Below are 25,982 nucleotides of genomic sequence, written 5' to 3' on the forward strand. Positions count from 1 at the left end.
AATATAAACAATATTTTATGTCCAATATTTCACGTCGAAGTGCGTATTTTACGAGAAAATGAAACCATAAACTATCCCGTATAAAGAAAATTGAAATATGTAATGCCCATCATCTATTAACTGCCACGTTTTTCTGGAATAGTTGCATGCGACTGCAAGTGAACATGAAACACTTTGTACGTTTTTTCGTGTAATTTAAGCGGAAGGCTTAAAACGGGGTGTCATAATACGGTTACAGCAGTAGAGTAGATCGATGGGGTGGTGTAACGGCATTGCATCCGCAGCGACGACGGCCAAACTTTGACCTCGACGTTTGGTCAGAATTACCCCTGACCTACTACTAGATATCTGTATCAGGTCATAGACAGTCTAATTTATTAATAAAGTTCCCAATTAGGTAATCATAAAACTTTTATTGCCGACCATGTGAAATTGCCTATGATAATCGTAAAAGTGCAGTTTTAGTGCTTTCCGTTCTTGCATTTGCATCGGCATGCGACCTTGATGTATTATGCATACTTACATCAATCACTTTAATAAAACAATGTAAAATATGACTGCACGTCACAAACGCGATTGCGTGCAAAAAAGTTTCATCAAGAAATCAGTTTGCAGCAAAAGTTGAAACATCAAGAGTAGACATAAAAAATTAAATAACCTTTTTAATCTAGGTCGCTCATCAGTTATTCCGTACTTCACGATAGTACACAATTAAAATGTTTTACGACGGTGGCGTGTCTGTGTCGGCCTTGATTTTAAGGGTGGAGTGGTTGCCAATAAAAGTTACAAAATAACTTCCAGTTAAAATTACGACAACCATTGACTGTGTTAGTTCATCATATTTTCATTAGTTTGTAATCGATTCGATATTAACAGCATGAAGAAAAGATAAATGAGTATACGACGGCGCTATAAACATTAATAGAAATGATTTATGTGGCAGATATTGGATGTAGTAGTGTTTTCTTGCCCTACTTTTGTCGCCGGCAAACACTTTTAGTATATTTACACTGTAACCTAAACTAAATAAGGTAGATGCTGACAAAACCCTACATTCTCCCTCGCATTCTTCCAACAATTTGGGAATGAGTTTTTTACATAAATCCTTGTGGTTTCTGCCTAACCTCATATTTGGTATGGCCAGACTCAATTCAGTCCTCACGAATAATCCAACTCTTTGCTATAGATATACTTGAATGCTACCCTGGAGCATTACAAGTGTAAATAAAATATGTTCCCTTCCGTTTATACCTCAAACCTTAGGGAACTATTAATATAACTAGACCTACATACCAACGTTTCATTTACAACAACGGCCGGGAATTCATTAGTGTCACATCTAACGTCTTGAATCGCTTTAAAATTCAATTCCAGGTGCATTCATTCCACTGCAAAGATATCTACGACATCTGAAAGCCAACATGGTTAGGTATTAAGCTCGGAAAAGTTGACGTTCTAGAAAGCTACCATTGTGGCGTTTAACCCGATAAGACAGATATGTACTTTGCATATCGCAAATGTAGAACATCACGCAACCCCCGTATCGAGCATAAGAAAGCCTAGTGACCGACTAACATGAAAACAACGAGGTCTTTACTTCATAGCACTAAAGCTTCCGTACACCATAAAGATATATTTAAAACCTTTACTGCGTTTGAGCGCCCGGCCACTTTTTTAACCGAACAAAAAAGCCGATAACAAAAAATGGCGCAGATGGGGCTCACTATATTGAATGGTATTTATACAACACGCCTACTTCGGTTAAGTGCATTTTAAATCATAACAAAAGAGTAAAATATGCGCAAATTCTTTTTATCACAATATCTATAAAAATTGATTATTCAAAGATCCTAACATTACCCCCCATTTCGTATCAAGTGCAGAATATTTTTGTTAAGCTTTTATGTTTCCATATTATTCGCTTTTAAAAGCGGATGCCCTTTTTGAATTTAAAATGGGTTTTGACAATCTACCATTCGCATCATTTTGTTGTTGCGCTCTTTTGTAGATGGATTTTCCTTTTTCCACAGATAATCACTTAAAGTAACTGTAATTATGCTTTCGCTTTCGTTAAAATACGTTACTCCAATTTAATTATACTTCAACAAACTAAAATGGGATGCGGAAGGAAATACGAATATAAAAAAACAATTTCCAAATGCGGTTATATGAATATTGACGACTTTTCGTGTTCGTGCAAATCAAGACTATCACTCTAAGTCAATAAAATTCTATTTAAAGACAGATTTTAGTTGACATTTAAAGAAGCTTGATGATTTTTTGTAATTAGTGACCCCGATATGAGTTGATCCCAATAATTTGCTTTGTTTTACATTACCTTAATCATTAAAATTTCGGTTGATTTTAATACTTCGTATTAGTAAGACCTTTATTTGAAAATCCAGAAATAGCGAACTGGATAAAGTCTTTGAAACTACTGAAAATCTGTCCATGAAATTCTTGAAAGATTTCGATGTACAAGAGTTTAAAGAAGACCAGTTAGTAGTGATTTACTGTAGGTCAGACAGAGAACTTGTTACTACAGCAACTAACTAAATCCGCGCATTAGCGAAGAACCTATGTACTCGACACAAGTGCCATAATGTGAACTAATGTTCCTAATGTGTTTATTGTAAATATATGTAGTCAAAGAGTTATACAGGGTGTAGCACCTAAGAGCCCTCGTATCATAATTCCTTTACCATAAAAGATACCGAAAACCAAAATTGTATGCAATTACCGTCGCCATATTTCGAAAATATTTTTGATCACCAGAGGCGTGCTGTATTCCAGTGGCGTATCAAACTTGCGTTTTTTAATGGAATTAATTGTAACACATTTTGTTTAATCATGACCTACTTGTGCTCGGAAAATAAGATTTGTTTTTAGAAATTGGCGTTTCGACTTGGTTTTTCTCTGAAATTTTCTTATGGAATGAGGGGTTTTCTTTCTATCAGTAGAAAATTTGTAGTTTTCGCTACCGAGAGGTATAATTTATTTAGGAAGGTGGCAATTGCAATTTTTGAAAAATATGACATTTGACGGTCAATCAAAAATTTTATTTTTTTAATAAAGTACCTAAAAAAACTGTGGAAGAGGTCTTAACCTGTGCCTCAGTCTAAAACTCCGTCCGCGCGATTTAGTTTCTCTCAAAAAAAATTTCGAAAAACTGTTAAATGTTGGCAAAAGAACAGCGAAATCGTTAAAGTTAGGGATATAAACATAAAAAAGTACTTTTCAAAAACTCTCCAAATCAGTAATAAAATATAGTGTTTCATTTAAAAAAATTCAAGTTTGATTCGCCACTGGAATACAGTACGCCCCTAGTAATTCAAAATATTTTAAAAACATGCCGGCGGTAATTTTGCTGTACAACTTGTTTCGGTATGTTTTATGGTAAAGGAATTATGATCCGAGGGGTCTTAGATGCTACACTCTGTATATTCTTTGATGTAGTAGGCAGTTGTAGAAAAATAAAGTGATTTTTGGATTAACATATAGAAAAATATCTTTCAATTTGAAAGAGTTCAAGGATGGTGTTTCTAGAGAATTCGACACATTTTGGCGACCGTGACAGGACGCCTACGAAGGCTTAGGCGTGTGTTGCACCATTGGAAGAAGTCCTCTAAAGGAAAAAGTTGCGCCTGACTATCAAAGATGGAAACACTTAGAGAAATCCCGGACTTTGGCACGTGCATTATTTACGAATACCGCTAATTAATAAAAATAAGGAATTTAAAAAATTGCTCTCCAGGTCCTGATGGCATTCCTGTAAATGTTGTTAAATTGCTTTCTACTGAAGTTACAGATGAGTTAGTTAAAATATTTAATTGGTCCATAAAGACCGGCCTTTTTCCCTCAGACTTCAAATGTGCGAATATTGTCCCAATACCAAAAGGTAAAGATCCCTCAGATAAGAACAATTATAGGCCAATATCTATCCTTAATGCTACGTCTAAAGTATTTGAGAGAATCGTGTATCGGAATTTAATGCAATACTTGGAAAAATACAATATGTTAACTTCATGCCAACATGGTTATCGAGCAGGGAGAAGTGTGGAAACGGCGTGTTATGAATTTACACAAGAAATCTTTAAACAAAATGATGATGGAAACTATGTTGTAGGAATACTTTTTGACTTCAGTAAGGCCTTTGACACAGTTAATCACACGTTCCTTCTTCAAAAGCTTGAAAACTTTGGGATACGAGGCGTCGCGCTGAAGTGGTTTGAGTCGTACATTAGGGACCAAAAAATTGCTGTAACTTACAATAGTGCTACATCCAGATACTTTAACTTGGAAATGGGTGTACCATAGGGTTGTGTGTTTGGACCACTGCTTTTCTTGCTCTACGTGAATGACCTTCCAAAATACATTAAGAATGGACATGTTATAATGTACTGTGATGATATTTCTATTGTTCTGGCTTCTAAATGTGATGAAGATCTTAGGTCCAAACTTGAGTCAGTTTTTGAAGATATGATGTGGTGGTGTAATAAAAACAATCTAATCTTGAATGTGGACAAAACTGAAGTTATTAGTCTTTCTAAAAAGAAGGTATTTGATGACGCATCTCTAAGCATAAGCAATATAAAAATAGTACTTAGCCAAACGGTAAGGTTCTTAGGGACTGAGATTGATAATGAGTTAAAATGGGCTGCACACACTGATATGGTTCGAAAGAAATTAGCTAAATCATACTTTGCACTATATCAATTAAAAAATCTTTTGTCTGTTAAAGGGCTACTAAACACGTATTATGGTTTAGTGTACTCAAATTTAACATACAATATTGCCATATGGGGCAGAACTCAAAACTTAAAACAATTATTAATAAGACAAAAAAGAATAATTCGCTTAATATTCAACCTTTCATTTAGAGCTACGTGTAAGCCTATTTTCATTAAGCATAAAATTTTAACTGTTCCTTGTATTTTCATATATAAAATTTTATGTCTAGTCAAAAAATATATCTTAAACAACACTGTTAATCCAAAAGAGATTAACGGGTATAATACAAGGAGAAACCAGTTACCTGTACCTCGTCATAAAAAAAGTAGTTATATGAAAGCACGACACTCTATTGTGGAATAAAGTTTTATAACAAACTGGACGCAACTAAACAGCTACCACTGAAACAATTTAAAACTACAGTCAAAAAACTTCTTACATCAAAAGCATTTTACACTACACAAGAATATTTAATTGATCAATAAACAAAAAAATTCTATTTCGAATAGCTTGTTATTAATTTTTATATATTTTATGTAGTAGTATGTTTGTAATTTTAAAACTATATATGTTCCAATGTTTTTATGTGATTTTATCTTTATCTTTTATCTATTTATTTAATGTATATGTGCCCTAAGCTTACGATGCAGTTTTTAGCAGTTTTATTGTAACGTGATGTCTGACTTGTCCTACATTCAAAAATGGATATATTGGATCAATAAAGATTATGATTATGATTATGATTATGATTATTTAGAAAGTCAGCTAATGGTTCCTCAGCCTGTTGATGCCGAGCTTGAATTTACATGGGCATTACTACAAGACAAACAAGATCATCTTCGTCGTATGAAAATAAATATATATGGAAGTATGTTGATGGAAGACGAATTTGAATTAGTCTCCACCTATACAATGGCACATCTTTAATCCCGACAGCCATGTCAATTATTTATTGGTTAATGTCTTTTGTTACTACCAATCCCACGCACCTCTGATCTGTAGATTTTGCAATTCCCAAGCCAGTGATTTTTATCGCACTAAGGTCGCAAATGAAACTCAATATTGACCATTTAGAAGGTGAAATCTGACGTAAATGTCAGACTCCAAGGCGACAACTGCTTTCGAAAGTGAAATATATTAGACACGCCGAAAAATCCATAGCATAGGCAGAGAAAGCAACAACGAACCTACAAAAGTTATTCTGAAATTGTGGTGGCCCCCGGGAGAGCAAAAGAATGCTGGCATGGGTCGTTAACAACTTAGTACTGTACGGGAGTGAAATATGGGGCAGAAGAAGATGGCGCTGGGAGTATGAATAGTGATTCTACTGAAACTTAAAAAGAAGGTTATAATGTTTAGTGATTTATCAAAACTACACATAGGATTTAAAGAAGCTCACCGTTACGTTCATAAGTTGTATCAGACGCAACTTCTTGTTGCAAAAAAGCGATATTATAATAACAAAATTTTGAATTCTAATAACAAAACGAAAACCACATGGGATATTGTTAATAGCTTAACCAATAGAAATAATACTAAAGGAACTCAAATACAAATTTATGACAGAGGCAGTCTAGTGAATAATCAGGAAGCTGCAAATTTGTTTAGTGTTCATTTTACTAAATTATACACAGACAGCAAATACAGCAAATTGTATTTCGACATCACTGCTCTCAAGTTTTAATGTAGTACTTGTTCTACGAGACCGAAACGCACGCATTCAAAGCAAAAGCTAAAAATAGCCCCCCACCCGCCTCGTTAAAGGTTAACTGTTATTCATTTCTTGTTTTGCGTGCGACCGTTTTCATACGTATTATGGGAAAGCGAAGCCGTGCTAAGAAGCTTTTAAGGCTGGAGAAGGAGCTTTTTAGGTTAAAGAAGAAGCTTAAGAGGGATGATTGTTCGCCCTGTAGCAGTAAGTAATTTAATTTTATTAATCACTTATTTTTAGCAACAGCGGTTTGTTCTTTTTTCGCTTTAAGATAGTGCTCTTAAGCGATGCTAGAAAGTTTCTAGCGATTATTTATCTTGTAACTTGTTTACATTTTCCGTAATAAGATAGTGCTCTGTTACGAAGCTAGAAAGTTTTCTAGAAATGTGTGTTAGTCACAGTCGTTAACGGTTTCCTTTGTGCTAGGCTCAAGGTCGAGGTCGCTGACCCCTACAGACCTTTCCGTGCGACTTTTGACTACACCTTCCCCCTCACAAGGAGGTGGCGGTTTTTCGTGCCTGGAGGTTAGTCCTGCTTCAGGACAGGCTTGGGATGTTGGCGCCGATTCTGCGTCCATTGTGTTGGATGCAGAGAAAGAAAACTTGGACTGTGCGTCGGCTCCTGTCGTTTTATCTCCATCGGAGCAGGATGACTTGTTGTCGTTGTTGGGGAACGTTTCTACTCCAGCGACTTCGGTTGGACCACCAATACACGACCGGATTGCTAGTAATTTGACTTTCATTCTAAGAAATGGGTTAAAATCCGAAGACATGTCCAAACTTTTACAGAAGTACCAGGTTCCTGAGAATTGTATTGCCGTTAATAGCCCCAAGCTAAATCCCTTGGTGTCCATGTCGATACCTGATAAATTCGTGCAGAGGGACGCAAATTTAGCTAAGCTACAAGCTCGTTTAGGAGTGGCACTTGCAGCTACTTCGGTGTGTCTAAACACACTTCTTGGAGTCAAATCTTTTGACAAGAGCATAATTGAATCTTTGAACGATTCATTAAAAATTATGTCTGACATCCATTTTAATCAAAGTCAGGTGCGAAGATCTTTAATAAGATCGAATATAAGTGAGTCTCTACGGTCTACGTTGGATGGAATTGCTTTAGACGATTTCTTATTTGGAGCCGACTTAGATGAAAAAGTTAAAGCTTCCAAATCCCTGGAGAAAGTGTCGAAGGATTTAAGTTTGACCAAACCGAAAGCTGTCGTACATGGCTCAAAAAACTTTCGCAACCCGCTTGTGTCCAATCGGTGGAATCGAGCACAGGGAGCAGTGAGAACTCCAAACACAGGCGGGCAGAAAAAGTTCACTCCCAATCAGAGCTCCAACAAAAGGAAGCCATGGCTCCAACCTCGAAAACAATAGTAAGTAAAACAGGGGGCAGGTTGGCCCACTTTTTTCCTGTTTGGAGACGTGTAACCGATGACCCCATGGTGTTATCAGTTATTAGAGGTTATGTGATACCTTTTTGTAATAACATTAATTACAATTGTGTTTCTACTGAACCTAATTGGTCTTGTAAAGAAAAACAAGAGATTGCTTTTCACATTTCTAATCTGTTAGATTTAGGGGCTATTGTTAAGTGTGATTTTGTGCATAACCAATTTTTATCTGGTATTTTTCTTGTGCCTAAATCTGATGGGACCTCCAGATTGATTTTAAACTTAAAAAATCTAAATAAGTACATCAATACTTCTCATTTCAAAATGGAGGACTGGAGGACGGTCTCTTGTCTTTTAAGGCGGAATATGTTTATGGCCACATTAGACATTAAGGATGCTTATTATCATATTCCGATACATAAGGATTCAAGAAAATTTTTAAGATTCTTGTTTAAGGGACAATTATATGAATTTACATGTTTACCTTTTGGTTTATGCACTGCCCCTCTTATCTTTACTAAAATTTTAAAGCCTATTTTTGGGCGTCTCAGGAGTAAAGGGCTACTCTCTGTTACTTACTTAGATGATTTCTTGTTATTGGGGGATTCATATGAAAATTGTTCTTTAAACGTATCATCAACTCGGTCTTTGTTATGTGAGCTTGGGTTTATTGTAAATGATGTCAAAAGCCAATTGGTACCGTCCAAGGTTTGCACTTTCTTGGGTTTTTGTTTTGATTCTGTTAATATGACTATCGGATTGCCGGAAAAGAAAATTGCCAGCTTATTAGCTTTATTGAATAGTTTTGATTACGGTTACGAGTACTCTCTCCGTAATTTTGCAAGGCTTGTAGGGAAGTTAGTTTCGAGTTGTCCGGCAGTACGTTTTGGTTGGGTACACTTCAAGTCATTTGAAAGGTTTAAGTTCATTCAGTTAATAGTAAACAATAAGAGTTTTGATGACATGTTTACATTTCCAGTTTCCCTAGCTAGAGACTTAAATTGGTGGAAAACAAACTTGATGATCTCAACTCCAATTAGGACTTATCGATATGCCCTGGAAATTTTTTCTGATGCCTCAAAGACAGGCTGGGGTGTTTGTTGTCAAGGGAAGACGGCCAGAGGTGTTTGGACCGTTTTTGAACAAACTCTCCATATAAACAGCTTAGAACTTTTAGCGGCGTTTTATGGACTGATTTGTTTTGCTTTTGACTATTCAAATTGTGAAATTTTATTGAGAATAGACAATAAGACTGCTATTGCTTACATTAATAAGTTTGGGGGAACCAAGTATTTTACTCTTAATACTTTGGCGCGCGATATTTGGGACTGGTGTGAGAACCGGAAAATTTTTTTGTTTGCATCTTACATTCCTTCTGCAGATAATGTTATAGCCGATCGTGAATCGAGGAAGTTAGATGTAGAAACAGAATTTGAATTGTCAGATCAGGTTTTCCAAGAAATAATTTCCGTTTTTGGTGTACCAGAAATTGATCTTTTTGCCTCCAGATTTAATACAAAGTGTAATAGATTTGTTTCCTGGAGAAAAGATCCTCTATCGGTAGCAGTAGATGCTTTTACCTTAAACTGGTCAAATTTATATTTTTACGCGTTTCCTCCTTTTTCGATGATTTTGAAAGTGCTCCAAAAGATAAGCCTTGATGGGGCCGTAGGTATTGTAGTGGTCCCCTTTTGGCCTACTCAGGTTTGGTGGCCTCTCTTTAAGGAACTATGCATATCGAAGCCTATTATTTTTCAAAGTAGTGATATTGACGATGAGGATAGTAATTTAATTTTACCTTACAGAAATCGCGTTCATCCCCTAGCAAAATCACTTTCCCTGGTTTCGTGCAAGTTATCAGGGAAGCCTATCGTTTGAGAGGAATTCCTCCTGAATCTTTTGAACTTTTCACCAACTCAATATCATCAGCTACTTTAAAGCAGTACTCTTCGGCTCTTTCTAGATGGTGGTATTTTTGTGGGACTCATGGTTGTGATTTTTACAATAGTTCTCACTCAGATATAATTAAGTTTCTTACCGTAGAATTTAATAAAGGTGTATCTTTTAGCTACCTAAATGTCATAAGATCGGCGATTAGTTTTGTTAGGGGCAATGATTTTGTAAACAATCTAGAAGTTAAGAGATTGTTTAAAGGAATTTTTAGAAGTAGACCGCCTAGGAGAAAGTATGACTCCATCTGGGATCCGAATGTGATTTTACAGCATTTACAGACTCTTTTGCCTTCAGAGGACTTACCTTTGAAGGATCTTTCTTTAAAACTAGTTACTTTATTGGCTTTAACTACTGGCCATAGGATTCAGACTCTTTCTAAAATTAAACTTTCTAACATTGTATTTTTGGATAAGCAGATTGAAATTCGGATCCCTGATGAGATCAAAACTTCTGGTTTAAATAGAGTACAGCCTAATTTGATTTTGCCATTTTTCTCTGACAAAAAGTTGTGCGCAGCGTATACGCTCAAAGTTTATATTTCTAGGACTAGGAGTTTGCGGAATTCAGCTGATTCTTTATTCATTTCATTTAATAAACCGCATTGTGCGATTCACAGTACGCAAACCCTTAGTCGCTGGATCAAGATTGTTTTATCAGATAGTGGTGTCGATGTCTCACTGTTTAAATCGCATAGTATAAGACACGCTAGTACGTCGGCTGCTTTTAGATCTGGAGTAAATATAGATTCTATTAGGAAGTCGGCTGGTTGGAGCAAAAGCTCAGAAACTTTTGCTAATTTTTATAACTTGCCTTTGTGTGAATCCAACGTTTTTGCAAGTTCAATTATAAATTTATGATTTCGATTTATGGTAGTTATATCTTTCATATTGTTTTTTAGGTGTATTTCTGATAAATATTAAATTTGTAGCAAACTAAACATTGCTTTGAACATCTACATTAAAACTTGAGAGCAGTGATGTCGAAATACAATTACTAGATTAAACGAACTTACCTGGTGAAGTTCTAATCTTAATTGTATGAGACATCACTGCTCTCAAGTTCAATCCCACCCACCCCCTTTTGTTTTTACCCACTTAATTTAGTTTGCAGCTTTCAACAATGAATAACAGTTAACCTTTAACGAGGCGGGTGGGGGGCTATTTTTAGCTTTTGCTTTGAATGCGTGCGTTTCGGTCTCGTAGAACAAGTACTACATTAAAACTTGAGAGCAGTGATGTCTCATACAATTAAGATTAGAACTTCACCAGGTAAGTTCGTTTAATCTAGTAATCAAATTTAATTCATTCTGTGCCGCAGTTGTCTGTAGCATTATCTTCGTCTTTATTTTTTAAACCACTTATTCCTTTGGATATAATCTCTATTATTGATGCGCTTAAATCGTCTTTTTCATATGGTTGTGACGAAGTGTCTTCAAATCTTTTAAAAAAATGCAAACATGCAATTGCCAGTCCACTGTGTTTTATATTAAATCTTATTTTTGTGACCGGAGTGTTCCCAACGCAACTTAAGTGTGCTCTGGTAAAACCGCTGTTCAAGAAGAATGATCCCCACTACATTAATAATTATAGGCCTATAAGCTTATTATCGAGCTTCTCAAAGGTTTTTGAACATGCCATTAATTCACAATTAAGGGACTACCTTTTACGTTTTGATATTATTAATCGTTTTCAACATGGATTTGTAAAAAATAAATCGACCGACACCGCCTTGTGTGAATTTGTTTCGGAAATTGTTACAGCGGTAGACAAAGGAATTAGCACTGTGGGCTTATTTATAGACCTTTTCACCTTTCATCAGCTTTTGACACGGTGAATCACAATTTACTACTAGAAAAACTGTACAAATATGGTGCCCGTGGGAATGTTCTAAGTTTATTTGAATCATATCTATCAAATAGAACTCAAATTGTAGAAATGCCATCGGGGGAAAGAAGTACTTGTGTATCTGTCACATCTGGAGTTCCACAGGGTTCTATTCTGGGTCCAACCTTGTTTGTCGTATTTGTGAACGATTTTCCATCATTTATTTCTGGTAAATGTATAAGTGACGAAATATTTGTAACATGTTACGCGGATGATACTAACATCCTAATTAAATCTAGAAATAAAGAATCCTTGGCAAATAAAACTCAATTAATTTTTGATAGATGTTGTACGTGGTGTAAAGATAATCAGCTAATTTTTAATCATAGCAAGACTAGTGTTATTCACTTTACGCATACTCGAAATCCTGCCGGTGTTATTTCAATTTTAGGCCAACCATGCGCTTCGTCTACCAAAATATTAGGACTAACTCTTGACTCTCACCTTCGTTGGTCCCCGCATGTTGATACTGTCTGCCTGAAACTTCAAAAATGTTGTTACACTCTTAGTGTTTTAAAAAATATATGTAGTCGTGAAGTATTATTGATGGTATACCACTCCTACTTTCACTCTCACGTGAGATATAATATTATCAATTGGGGCTATTGTCATAGTGTGGAAAGAATCCTGAGGCTTCAGAAGCGTGCAATACGCATAATATGCAACTTAGGCTACAAACAATCTTGTAGAGAATACTTTAAGGAGCTGAAAATCATGACTGTGGTGAATACTTACATATTGGAAATTTGCTCATACGTTTACGCACACAAATCAATTTTCAAAACCGCTGATCATACCTATAACACTAGAAATAAAAAATTAATACAAGCAACATCCCACAAGACATCACTTTTTGAGAAGAACTTTTGTTACAACGCAACTAAAATTTTTAACTCGCTATCATGTTTTATTAATACATCCTCGAAAAAAATAAACTATAAACAAAATTTAAAAGAATTATTGGTGTCAAATTGTTTTTATAATATGGAGGAATTCTATCAATTTGTAAAACCTTAGTTTAAAACGTATTTGGCTTATTGTAAATCTTTTGACGTTTATTTTAGTGCTTTCGCAAGAACCGCACTAAAATACTAATAAATATTATTATTATTATTATTATAGTAGCGGCGGCATATCGCACAGTACGAATTAAACATCTATCTAGCACTATACCCTTGGTAGACGAAAAGAGTACCGCAAGAACAAGGAGAGAAACATGATAAAAACGGCAAAGAGAATGGGAAACAAGGCAGCCATGAACCAAAATTTTATTCAAAATGTGTGGACGTGGACAAAACATAGACACGGGGACCTATCGTGTGGATTCACTGAATTCCTCGCAGGCCACGGACAAGTTGGGACCTATTTGTACAGGATCAGCAAGCGAGATAACGATAAATGTCGTGATTGTGGGCATACAGAGGAGGGAGGGGCACCCGGTGCTATGGTATCAAAGATGGAACGCGCCTAGATGGCTTACCTTGAAGATGGCGGATGAATTTGAGGTAACAAGCATAGCATGCATGCTACAAGTTCCAGAAAAATGGAAGGCTATTCAAAATTATATTCAAAATGTTTTAGGAACTAGAGAAAGGAGGAAGGATAGCCCAAGCCGCGGAGCTGATTTAAAGATAATAATAGAAAGAACCTATAAAAAGGAAAGTGAGGGTCACACTCAGATGAATACAAGATCTGATGCCTGAGTGTTGTTCTATTGAAGGAATGTCGAAATGGCCATTTGAGCCGTTCAAACCGGCCGGCCTAAAAAAAAGTATGTAGCTCGTAACAGCACATCAGAATGAACATATGAAAGCTAAACTACTAAACTAAGTACTGGAAACTGTTCAATCTAGAAGTGAATAAGAAATTGTGTCTGTTGAAACATACAGTGTGTCCCCAGATTGTTTAACGATCTCTTGTAAAAAAGTTCGACTTGAAATTTGGGCTTCTGGGGATCAGCTCTGTTTGGCTGTAAACTAATTTGTGATATAATTTTAGTTTCGAAAAATCAAGGGTGCCTTTGAAATTTTCAAAAACCGTTTTTAACTTACCAGTAAAGTGCTCTTTAGGGATGAGATACGCACAAAAAGTTGTTCAGAATGAAAAACTGAGTAAACGTGCAAAATTTCAAAGTTCTAAGCCTACTTTTTTTGTTTTTTTAAATTTTTTAACTGGATTTTTTGAGGAAATCCGAAAAAATGCTACTTAAAAAAACTAAATAGGTATAATTAGGAATTCCTAGATATCAGTTGAACCGATAAGTTCAAATTGCGAGATCTAAGACGGAAATAATGATATTAAAGAAATAGAAAAAGAGACCTATTGTAATACGACTATCTTGTGGCACGAGTGGCGTAGCGAAGCGGAGTCCAAAGTATTGTAACACGTGTTTTTCATACTATTTTTTCTATTTCGGGGCTTTAATTTAATTAAAAAGTAATTATGAAAAACTACAGGAAACTTTAGAATTAATATGTCTTAAGTTGGCAACACCATTTACGTTGGCAAATTTTAAGTTGGCAGCGTAGATAAACACAACACTGACATTTGGAAACTTTAAATTCCGTGAATGTGTAATTTTTTATTCGTAGATAAATTTATTTATGGTGGATGTGTAAACTGCTGATTTGGAATGTATTAAGTTCTTCGTGTACCAAAAATCAATGAAAACACATACATTTTACGTAATTTGATTTCACATGCATCTGATGATTTGACGTTGACGTCTTGGCGAACTGCCAACTTAGAGATGAAAAGTTACCAAAAACAATGTTACAATGGCACTCATTTGAAACACTGTTTTTGCCGAAAACCGTTGCACAAAATCCTCATTGTAACACCGAAATATATAGAAAATAGTATATTGAAAGACAAGTGTTACAATGCGACCTATTGTAATACTCCTATCTTGTGGCACGAGTGGCGTAGCAAAGCGGAGCCACGAGTGTCCACAAGATAGGAATATTACAATAAAGCATTGTAACACGTGTTTTTCATACTATTTTTTCTATTTCGGGGCTTTAATTTAATTAAAAAGTAATTATGAAAAACTACAGGAAACTTTAGAATTAATAAGTTGGCAACACCATTTACGTTGACAAATTTTAAGTTGGCAGCGTAGATAAACACAACACTGACATTTGGAAACTTTAAATTCCGTGAATGTGTAATTTTTTACTCGTAGATAAATTTATTTATGGTGGATGTGTAAACTGCTGATTGGGAATGTATTAAGTTCTTCGTGTACCAAAAATCAAGGAAAACACATAAATTTTACGTAATTCGATTTCACATCTGATAATTTGACGTTGACGTCTTGGGGAACTGCCAACTTAGAGATGAAAAGTTACCAAAAACAATGTTACAATGGAACTCATTGAAACACTGTTTTTGCCGAAAACAGTTGCACAAAATTCTCATTGTAACACCGAAATAGAAAAACTAATTTTTACTCGAGTGTATTGAAATGAAATATCAACCTTTTTTTTGGCAACGTATCATATTGCCAAATATTAGCTAAACTACGTCTATTGTCAAACAAGACTTCTGCTGACGGTTTTGCTTAATGAAAAATGCTCGTTTTAAACTCGATAGGTAAAATTGGGAGAAACCCGGTCTAGCAGAGTGCTGACGTACGACAAAACGCTTTTCAGTTCAATACTGCAGACTGTGTATAATACTACAAAATTGCATTTAAATCAGAATACAAAAGGGACGGTTAACGTGGGTTAGACATTTTTGGAAAATTAAGTGCCGTAACTGGACAGGGTAATTTGCAATAATGGTGCAGCGTGAAATAATTAACCCTCGTCTTATAGGAGTAAGCCGTTGCCTAATTCGTGACTCCCTCACTTCCATAAATTTGTAGGAAAGCAACCACAAATCGAAAGAATTGCCGTTAGAAAAGCGTAATATCACCTTTAAAATGATCAGTTATGTAATAGATACGATCTCGTGAAAGAACAATAAAATAAGTGGTCATTATCAACCTCTAGTGTTCTACAAAGCTTAATAATACACGATCATAATGCATACAATATTTCATTGTCTGGTGGAGGTGTAATACGAGTTCAGTGGAGAATATGATCGATGGTTTATAATTTCGTGTCACGTAAGGCAATAATTATTGTCCATTGAAATGCAAATTACCGTGCATTACACATGTACCCTGTTTATTTTTTTAAAGTTAACTTCGTGTAAGTAATACATTAATTCTTGTATTGTTCGATCTTTATTAGCGATTTTTCACATCAAAGCTTGTGCAATTAGAATTTCAATACAAAAGCGTTGCCATTTGAGAGCTCTTTCATATCAAGAAATGCAAATGAAGGGAACGAAATGTTTCCCTTTCGAGAGCTCCGTTTTGACTCTTATCGAAAATCTGCTGCGCAAGTTCTGCCAGTAATTGATTAGCCATTAGATAACAGCACATCATTTGAATTTGAATGTCAGTTTTTTTTATTCCATCAACGATCTAAAGATTGCATTCGTACGAAGAAAACAGTTGCACAACAAACTTCACTTGCTTATTGACATCCTTCATTAAATTAGAATAGTGTAAGTGTAGAGAATTAAATATTGAAGGTTTTTTTGGGCATCCTTGGACGTGCTCCATTTTCCACTGCTGGCCGACAATATTAAAATCGATAGTGGTCCAATTTCGTCCAAGTCACAGCAAAAAATCGACTACTTAGGTGCAAAGAATTGTACCTTGGTCAAACAGTTCAATTTTGTTGGCAACTAAGTAAGAATTACACTATTTCTCTGCTTAGCGGTTATATTGGGGAAAGAGTATATAATACAGTACCCCGAAGGATTAGAACTAAATATTGAAGTATTCTTCATCATTTGATTGTTTACAAAATATCGCTTTTAAGACAAAACCACCCTTCAGTAATACCATTAATTTTCTAGTTGTTTGTGCTTACACGTGAAAAGCTCAGAAGAGGTAAAGTTTTCAACCAATCTGTCAGATTTATTTATGTGCTAAAACAATATAACACGAAAGCTGAAATTGAAGATCGTTTTTATGTAACTTTTTTATGTACTCTAGGAATTTCCGTTGCGCACACTGTTTATCTAGCGTGTATGATTTCTGAAACTCCAAGCTGAAAGCACCCACCAGGAAATACGTCTCACTCGCAAAAAAGTCCTCTTGGCGAGCAATTAATTTATCGAGGGCAAATTTTTACTTAGAGTAAACTTAATTTTGCTTTCCCGCTTCAGTCCTGAGTGATAAATGACTTCTTTACGTAACATTGACTTTCGTCTCGTTCCTTTGTTCCATAAGAAATGATATTACGCTCCCGTTTTCAATTTTAATTCGGTCGGCTCGCGCAAACAAAGAATGTCCCCCACAAACAATGCACATATTTACATATACACCGCAATTAAATTTTAATATTTTTGGTCTTCATCCCAGCAGTGCCTAGTATACAAAAATGACAATGCGTTCGAATACGTTTTTGGAAAGCGCTATTTTCGCTGTTTATAAACAGTTTTTTTACATAATTTACGAGCCGAAATGTTCAAGAGGAAGGTGTCGAGGATTTATGTGACTACTTGCGCACACCTTTATGTCAATAATGAATTTCAGTTACGTGTAAATGTAAATTATGGATGACTTACAAGGAGGGTTATTCTAGAAGGAATATACTTGAGATTCTTTACTATTAGCGCTCTTGGGTGGAACACAAAATACATTTGGTTTTGTTTGAAACCTACCCGCAAGCCGCAATCTCACCATTTTTTAAAAGGCGAATTCTTATTTTGGGGTTTATAAGAAGTTAACTTTAATTTTATTTAACATTGTTTTTTGTGTTCGGCGCCAAATTGGTATAGAAGAAACAACTATGTAATCTGACGTGTGTTCTGCGTTAGTGGTATCCTTACTTGATTAATCACCGATGAAACACTCACGAAAGAAGAGTTCATAAAAAAAGCGTCAGGTGCTAATTAAGAAATATAAAACCATCCACAAATATCCAGATAAATATTGTTTGGAATCAAGACTTGCTGCAACTTTAGCAGAAATGGTGCTCAGATGCCTTTTTCGAATTCTCAATCAGGATATCGATACTTGGTTTTATTTAAGGATGACTACAGTCGTTTTCGGTGTGTTTATATCGTGAAAGAAAAGTCCGCGGTTTCTGTCAAGCTCGAGGTAATGTTAGCTGAGATGTTACAGGAGATGTAGTTAAGGATCTTCCGATTCCCTGATATCGGAACAATATGGAACCGATGTTAGAATAAATCCCACCTCAAACGGATGGATTTTCTGTAACTCATTTAAATGTCAATCTTTAATTATACTTATCCAATTAGTCAGAATGAAATCTCCAAATTGGGTATTCCAATTACCGCATATTGTTAATTGGAATGCGCAGGTCAAACAATTTAGATATTCCTACAGAAACGATCGCAAAACTGATAAATTCACAAATTCACTTACATGCGTTATCGGCGGTAAAACAAACAATTACACCAAATGAAAACACAGACACTCACTCCTCGTCTCCTACAACTAAAAATGAGTAAATTCAGAAGTTACTTAGTAACAAAGCGGTCAACTTAAAACGCTTCTACATACCGAGTGTTCAGCAAAGCTGGTCGACCACAAATATACGGTATAGTCATCATTTCGGGTATGAAACTCAATGCGGAAAACGGGTGCTTCGTTACAACCTTTATGAAACAACATCTTAAGCGTAGCGTTTGTGGTGTCAACCAAGCTACACGATACTGGAACAAGAGGTTTGGAGATTTCATGATCAAAGAAGGCTTTAAAAGGAGTGATTCTGATCCTTGTGTGTTCATAAAGAAGCAAGGAGAAGATGTAATCTTTCTCGCGCTGTATGTTGATGATGGTCTATTGGCATCAAATAATGAATCACTGAAAGAAGATTTCGTAAGAAATTTGAAAATGAATTCAAAATTACACCTTGGAATCGAATCATTTAAAATTAGTCAAACGAGTTATACAACAAAACTCCTGCAAATGTTTGGAATGGAAAACTATAAACCAGTTTCCACGCCAATTATTAACGAAACTACTCAAACAGGGAAGAAAATTGAAGAATCGACTTCAGAAATTGTGGATTATTTTATGATGAAAATAAAAACTTGACGTAAGGCATTAGGCACCCCTAAAGAACGGGACAGTTTTCTGTATAATATCGTAGATATTCAAAGACGATCTACTATTTATAAATTTGTTGAATTCGATCCACCGTATACCCCATATTCACTCCCAATTTTGCTGTCGCCAGAAGGGTTTTGTGAGAAATAAGATTCTAAAACATTTCAGTCATTCCTTTGAACTAACTACAATTTGACCCGAATATGTACACCAAAATTCACGTGTACACATGTATACCTATCAACCAGCCGAGGCAAATCCTTTTGATGCAAGTTTCAGCCGTAATTTGACTATAACTTCATACATAAATCTTGCGATGCCGTGGGCTATAAACATGAGCTTCCCTTATTTATTGCAAGCACAATTATGGATGGAAATATGCATGTACGTGTAACATATTGTAGTACAGCTTAAGTTTCGCACATTATAATCATTAGGTCGGCGCATTAACAGTTAGTTTACTGCACGTGCAGTATTTAATTTACTCTCACAATATTTACCTTCGTTTAAACCGACGTAGCGAATTTGCTTATAAATTGCTTGTCAATTGTAGGAGTTACGCGGGCTTAACACGATATTTCGTGCTAATAACGAAAGATATATATACCAGCTTTAAAAAGCGGTTACCGACGAATTATCCACGATTATTAAAATCCTGGGATTAATAACGTTCCTTCCATATTTAATCGCAGTAATCGGTCTTTCAAATAAATGAAAGAATTACAGAAGAAAATTTATATCAGAAAATAAACACCGACAAGAGACTAAAGAACCGACAGCTTATTTTTAAAGGTTCTAAAAGCTCCTAAGGACCTTAAAGCCTCTTTGCGGTTTTGAATCCACGAAGGATCATGAAAACTCTCAAAGCAAAGACATAAAGCTCTTAAGTGAATAATTATTCACTTATATTATATTATAAGGAAAGGATGTGGATCTTGCATCACTGCTTTTAATGGAAAGTAATTAACCAAGCTTTTTTTAGAGAATTTCAAAGGTTCATCATAGAAAGGTCCAAGAGTCTCCACGGCAAAAGGAATGAAAAAATAATTTTGTTTGACTTTGCTCGAAGGTCGTGGAGACAACGGAAGGCATTAAATCCTCTTAATATTGATTGAGGAGGTTGACTAATGGTTAATATCAGCTCCATTATTACAAATTACAGCAGAAGCAGAAGAGATTAGTTCTTCACATTGCAGATTCAAGCTCTTAAAAGGAAAGAAAGAGTCTTCTTTACCCAAGCGCAACTTTTTTTACATTATAGTACATATATAGACGATTATAGTTGCAAGAGACAAGATGGTATTTTTGCTTTGTCAACTCCTGTCTTGGTCCTTAGTTAGTTTCCGCCGACACTGAGCAGCGGCGCCACTTGTTACACTGAAATTGTTGATTTACCGCCCGCCAAGATACAGACTTTATTTACAAAAAATATGATTTCATTTTTTGGGGTAATGTTTAGAAGGAATTATCTAAAAAACTGTCGGTTTACTTTTTCCATAAATCGTCTTGATCGCGAGTAAAAAAATGAAACAGATTAGCGCAATAATCGGCGCAAAACACCTAATCTTTAAACAATCGATATTCAGTTGCTATACACTTTTAAAAAAAAATAGTCCGAACATTTTGTAGATAAAGGTCTAAATTTATAAAATAGTTCTTAAAAAAAATTTTTTTTTGAAAAACAACTAGAGTTTTTATGGCGGGCGCTCTTATGGAAATTTACATTGGGTGCAGTGGGTACAGAAGACTCTTAACATCTATTCTGTACATCTGTAACTGTGTTAAAAAGAGTATATAACATATACTCTTTGGTTAAACTAAAGTTGTTTGGACTACTGGTACAGTAACCGTTGTATAGTGGAGCACTACATTAATATGATATTCATACCAAATTCTAATCTAAATTGATATGTACCAATTTGCGCCCGTTATTGTGCATTTGGAAAGCAGTCGTAGGGAAAGTTCACGATATGAAAAGGGTATAGGCGAAGTGTACTAACAAATATTATTAACTCAATTTGTCCCATTATGATACTATCTGTGCAATTTACTAATTTACTTATCGGCCGAATGAACGACAATTGTTAACATCGCTGAATACGTCCCAGTAAAAATCGATACTTACTAATGAATACAACCTCGTTTTAACTAACGTTCAACAAAAGCGTTCCCTAATTGATTCACAACCAATGGAAACGATAGTAAAATATTTACGCCCCAATTGACGGCTACAAAAATCGCGGTGCCAACCTTTCCTCATAAGAAAAAAGTCACGAAATAAAGTTAGATATTCACGATGTCTTTAAGGGGGAGCGAGCTTGTTAAATGAACAAGTTTGTTGTCGAAACTTTTGAGGTAGCAGCGTTATATGCTTCTTGATTCTTATATAATGACTTGAGCTCCCCAATGAATAGCGGTTTTGAGAACGACGACTCTGTTATAGGTGGTTTTACTGCCCCTTTATTAGTTTCTGTACAAAGAACCGGTCCACTTAAAATAAATTGCAAACCTGATTTTGAGAAAACTCTCTCGTTAACTATGTATGAAAATGGTACTTAATGAAAATTGGTTTCGTTTTTGAGTTTTCACCTGAACATATATATATATTAATCAGAGAATCTGTAATCTTCCATTGTGTTGAAATATGTTTCTCTATCGTCGTGCTTTTTCTATTACTGAAACAAAACGATTTAATTTTGGTAAACCTCCATTGTGGTAAAACTCCACATAAAGAGATAATTGCCACCAACAAAAGTGTGTATACAAATATAATAACGAAAAATAGTACTCGCCATCCATTGAAAATTAGAACGGCGCGATGAACAAAGCCGGAACAACAGAAGGCATATTTGGAAGTGGAAAAGAAATTAATAATTGGGTGTAGGGAATTTATTTTTAGGCGAAAATGCTGTTGAGTCACGTCGTAGTTACATTGTTCCAGTTTGATTAATGAGGAAACTCGGGAATGGTTTCCAACTTCTTGTTGAAATAATAATCAACTAATCGCGGAAAGATATTAATTAATATTAAACCGACTACTTTAATCAACATAATCAGTACAAGTGGTAGGTTGAATTTGATATGAAATCGTCCTTTTGATGTTACTAATATTGAACTCATTATATTTTAATTGTTCGTAGACTAAGACAATCTCATTTGGTCATACCAGGTATTATTAATATTATAATATTGTTGTCGCTTACAAAATATTTGAGAATTTTCTGAGTAGTATTGAGCATCAGTTTCACATTTCTTCCTAACCAAGCTATCTGATAGTTTCTTGGATGAATGGAATACTGAAGCAATCCTTCAGTCGATAGCCTCGACATCCGTATCGAAGTTTCTTCTGTTTCCGTTATAAAATTAAACTCACCTATCTTAGGTCCGTATACAGGGTGCTTCAAGCTTGATGTCCCGATAGGAAACACAATTTTATCCATAGGAATATTAAGAAATGATTTTCGCATTTTTATCCTACGTGTCCAAGAAACTTGTAATGCGCTTGGCCGTTTACTTAATCATAATAATCATTAACGTGGCAACCACGCAATTTAAAGAAATGCCTCAATTTGTTTTTGCAAGATATGCAAGAAAATTATGTAAGTATACTCAATACTACTGATCCTGGGTTTTGAAATTTGGTTGTCCATTCTGGATCGAAATGCGGTTCCATTGTTAAATAAACGGATTATCCATGAAATTTTTATTTTATAATCTTATAAAAACACGACTAGTTTCGACATTTCAATCATCTTCATGTGAAAAATAAAAGGGTTGGTTGTAGTTTACAATAGGTGGTTAAAAATTTTGGTAGTAGAGTAATTTAAAGTTGGAAATACTTGTATCGACAAAAAATAAACGAAATATAATGGTCGGGACGGAGTTTTTTATGTTTTAAATAACATTGTAATTAAAACCCAATGAAGGTTGGCATATGGTTTGAGATTTTATAATGTCCTTCCGGCCAATACAAAGTGCATTACAATGCCGGTCTATTTTAAAAAACACGTTAAAAAAATACTTCTCTCAATGATGATGAACTGAATTATTTCTTTAAGAACATTAAGACGTACCTACTGGTCACGTTTCATTAAAAAAATATATATATATTTACATTTTTTTATCAATATCATAGTTGTATCTCTCTCTGTGTTTTCTTTCGATTGACGGATCTACGTATTTCGTTATATTTGTAGCTCCAGATGGACTTAGAGCAAACGGCACAAGGTGCTCGCCAAAAGAAACATGGAAAATCAATCAAAGAAGTGCAATTTGACAATTTTTTGAAGTCAGAAGGCATTAACTATTGACTTACCGCTCCCTGCACAGCTCAGCAGAACTGAGGCTTAGGCAAACCTACGCGGTCGCGGTCGCGGTGGCGGTGGCGGGCAATAGAATGCACACACTTTATACAGGCAACGCATACTGAAGCGTTCAAGCGGTGGCGGTGGAGATCAGTGCAGCGAACAAACGCGGCGATCTAGAGCGGTGGCGGGCGACAGCTGCACTCACAGTTGGCCCGCCAGTTTGCGCCGCATGTCTCAAAAGAAAATGACAGAACAACTATAATTGAGTTAGTGAGAGAAAATCCAATTTTATACGACGTTACATGTAAGGAGTATAAAAATATAAAAAAGAAAGATAAGGTATGGGATGAATTGGCCATGATACTGGACAAACCTGGTGAAGATAAGTGTATTTGTTTATAGTTTTAGTACATTGTTAGGCATTAAAAAAAGAAACAAATCTATCCCGTACTTCAAATGCCATATTTCATCAATTGCGGTAGTGTGCGTAAAAAAACATGTGATCTCGCGGATTGAACGCCCTAGTGTGCGGCCTCACGTTCGCCACCGCGTCCGCTACCGCGACCGCGACCGCGTAGGTTTGCGTATACCTCAAAGGCTGAAACGATGAATCGACTATTTCTCGAATTTGGATCAAAAGTATTCATTCTGAACAAATCTCCAACAAAGGGGAAGCTAGACAACAAATAAAAGGAAGGGATTTGAGTGGGGTATCCCGCTCCAATCTAAGGTATATCAAATTTGGGTACCGAATTCGACAAAGATCGAAATCACAAGAGACCACAGAGCCAGTTACAGACGAAAATGGCGTACGTGAGTCACAGAATGATGACGAACACGATAGCATTCTTTGAGAAGGGACAGAGGGAGTTGCCTCAAGTCGAAGAAGGTAACTTGGGGATCCTAGAATCATCAGAACTAGACAACCTGGGCGGCCGCGAAAAGAATAAATTGACATTGAATCGGCCGTTGCAGGTGCCGCTGAAATTTATACGTTTAAGGCCCCAGAATCTAAAGAATGGAAAGATGCAATGACTTCTGAAGTAAAATCTCTTATCAATAAAGAAACATGGCAAGTGGTGGACGAACCGGATGGTTAGCGAAGTATTGCGAATAGATCCGTTCTGCGAAACCAATTTAAGTTAAATCGACAAACGGAAGGGTCGCGTGGTATCAAGAGGATTTGGAATGAGCTCATACATCAATACGAGCTGCTGTTGCAGCCTTTTGACAAAGAAATGAAGATTCATCAATCTCAACATATCGAGGGCTTATTCAAATGGAATGATCAAGGAACAGATTTTTAGAAAAAAACCGAAGAAATACTGGAGCATATTGTGACAACAGAGCATTTAAGATGAAAGTGAAGAAAATGACGAAAAGCCGACAAAGTACGTGAAGAATTTATTGGGAGTCAACATGGAAAGCATCGTCATAAGAAATGACAGTATCGGAGCACAGAAATTATCTGCTAATCCAGTTTTCCACGCGTGGTTCAAGCACATAGATATCAGATACCATTTCGTACGAGATGTTATAAAGAGGAATGACATCAAGGTGGAGAACATATACCCACTGAAGGAAGAAACACGGAAATTGTGTAAATGAGCTAGGTTTGAGACGGGTTTATTCATAGTTTTCAGTTTAGAAAGTAATTGTGGTTCAAGGTGAAGTATTGGAGAATATTGTACGTAGGTACGACCCACAGTAAGTTGCTTTGGTAGCCAGTATTGGGACAGAGATATTTATCCCATTCGTGTCACCTCATATCGTGTTATGTTATCGTCATTATAAAAAGTTCTTTGCATTTTATGCAAGTCACTGTTTCAACATAGCTTCCTATGTGTATACAGTAAGTAACGTGTTGAAAATGGATAGTCCACATTTTTCATAAACACAAAAACATTCTTTTCAAAGTTCGATACCTCCAATACACATTCTTCACTTAATTTCTTGAAATTGATTTTTGATTGATCCAACAAATAAGTTTAAATGTGTCGATAACCTTCAACAAAAAATTATCTTGTATCTATATTTAATTCGCTCAACGGCAAACTTTAGAAATTGACAAAACCATTTAATTTATTATTTTAAAAAAACCCTCCTATTGGAGGGGAAGTATGCGGTGAAAAAAATGATTCCACTCCATCATTAAATTCGAGAATCCAGTAAAAATGGAAAAAAGGTTACAGATCTTTAAAACCAATGGGACCTATGTATATACAGTAGAAGCGAAGCATCTTGAACCCAACTATTTAAAATGTGGTTACCGGCCAAAGTTCTATTGAGAATTTTCACAAAATTCCTAAAAAATTGGTGTTGCAATATTGATAAAAAGACTCCTGATTTTCCTACATTCTTTTGCTTCTGATCGTAAAGCTACTCCGTGAGGCACTAGGAATGATGTTTCTCAGTATACATACTATGTTATTTTACATATCGAACATTGTACTTCGTACTCTAAATTTGTGTTTTTCATTATTTTACGTTGCGAATGAAACAAATACAAAGTCGCTGTTCATTACAAAAATACTGGCCAATTTGTGTATAGTATCTTTTTAATAACGGATTTTTTTGTGAAATAAGGGGAATTGGTCAATTTGTGAAATAGTTGCCTACAAGAAGAAGACATGTTCCGTAAAAAAAGGACAACTGGTAAACATAATCAGTGGTCAAATGTGTGTTTTAGTCCGACGGTGCATTTTGTTGTAAAAAAAAATGGATGGAAAAACACCTTAGGAATTAACAGACACTTTAGTCGTTACTTGTAAATAGGATAGCTGAGGGTGCTAGGGTAAATGGCACAACAAAAATGCACCAGCCAGCAAGCACCCGTTCGATATCTAAACTGGCATATTTTTGAAAC

General features: G+C 35.6%; 2 protein-coding genes across 6 annotated transcripts in view; both read left to right on the plus strand.

The window, feature by feature from the left end:
- Nucleotides 1–25,982, plus strand: part of LOC116171566 (acetylcholinesterase-like) — an 81,020-nt gene that overhangs the window by 26,096 nt on the left and 28,942 nt on the right. The window lies entirely within an intron of this gene.
- On the plus strand, nt 6,516–10,725 carry LOC116171567. Of its 2 annotated transcripts, XM_031488484.1 has the most exons (3): nt 6,516–6,646; nt 6,869–7,817; nt 9,641–10,725. In XM_031488484.1, coding segments are annotated over exons 1-3 (1,050 nt in total). In that variant the 5' UTR covers nt 6,516–6,546; the 3' UTR covers nt 9,642–10,725. The 2 variants fall into 2 exon arrangements, with proteins under 2 accessions (XP_031344344.1, XP_031344343.1); XM_031488483.1 differs by lacking the exon at nt 9,641–10,725 and having other exon boundaries at nt 6,869–8,528.

This window comes from Photinus pyralis, unplaced genomic scaffold, assembly GCF_008802855.1.
Source record: "Photinus pyralis isolate 1611_PpyrPB1 unplaced genomic scaffold, Ppyr1.3 Ppyr1.4_LG5, whole genome shotgun sequence".
Lineage (NCBI taxonomy): Eukaryota > Metazoa > Arthropoda > Insecta > Coleoptera > Lampyridae > Photinus > Photinus pyralis.

Bases quoted from the DNA above. Each gene is read 5' to 3' on its own strand.
- LOC116171567 (XM_031488484.1), top strand. From the start codon at position 6,547: ATGGGAAAGCGAAGCCGTGCTAAGAAGCTTTTAAGGCTGGAGAAGGAG. The intron at 6,647-6,868 runs GTAAGTAATTTA...CCTTTGTGCTAG, and splicing joins TGATTGTTCGCCCTGTAGCA to GCTCAAGGTCGAGGTCGCTG.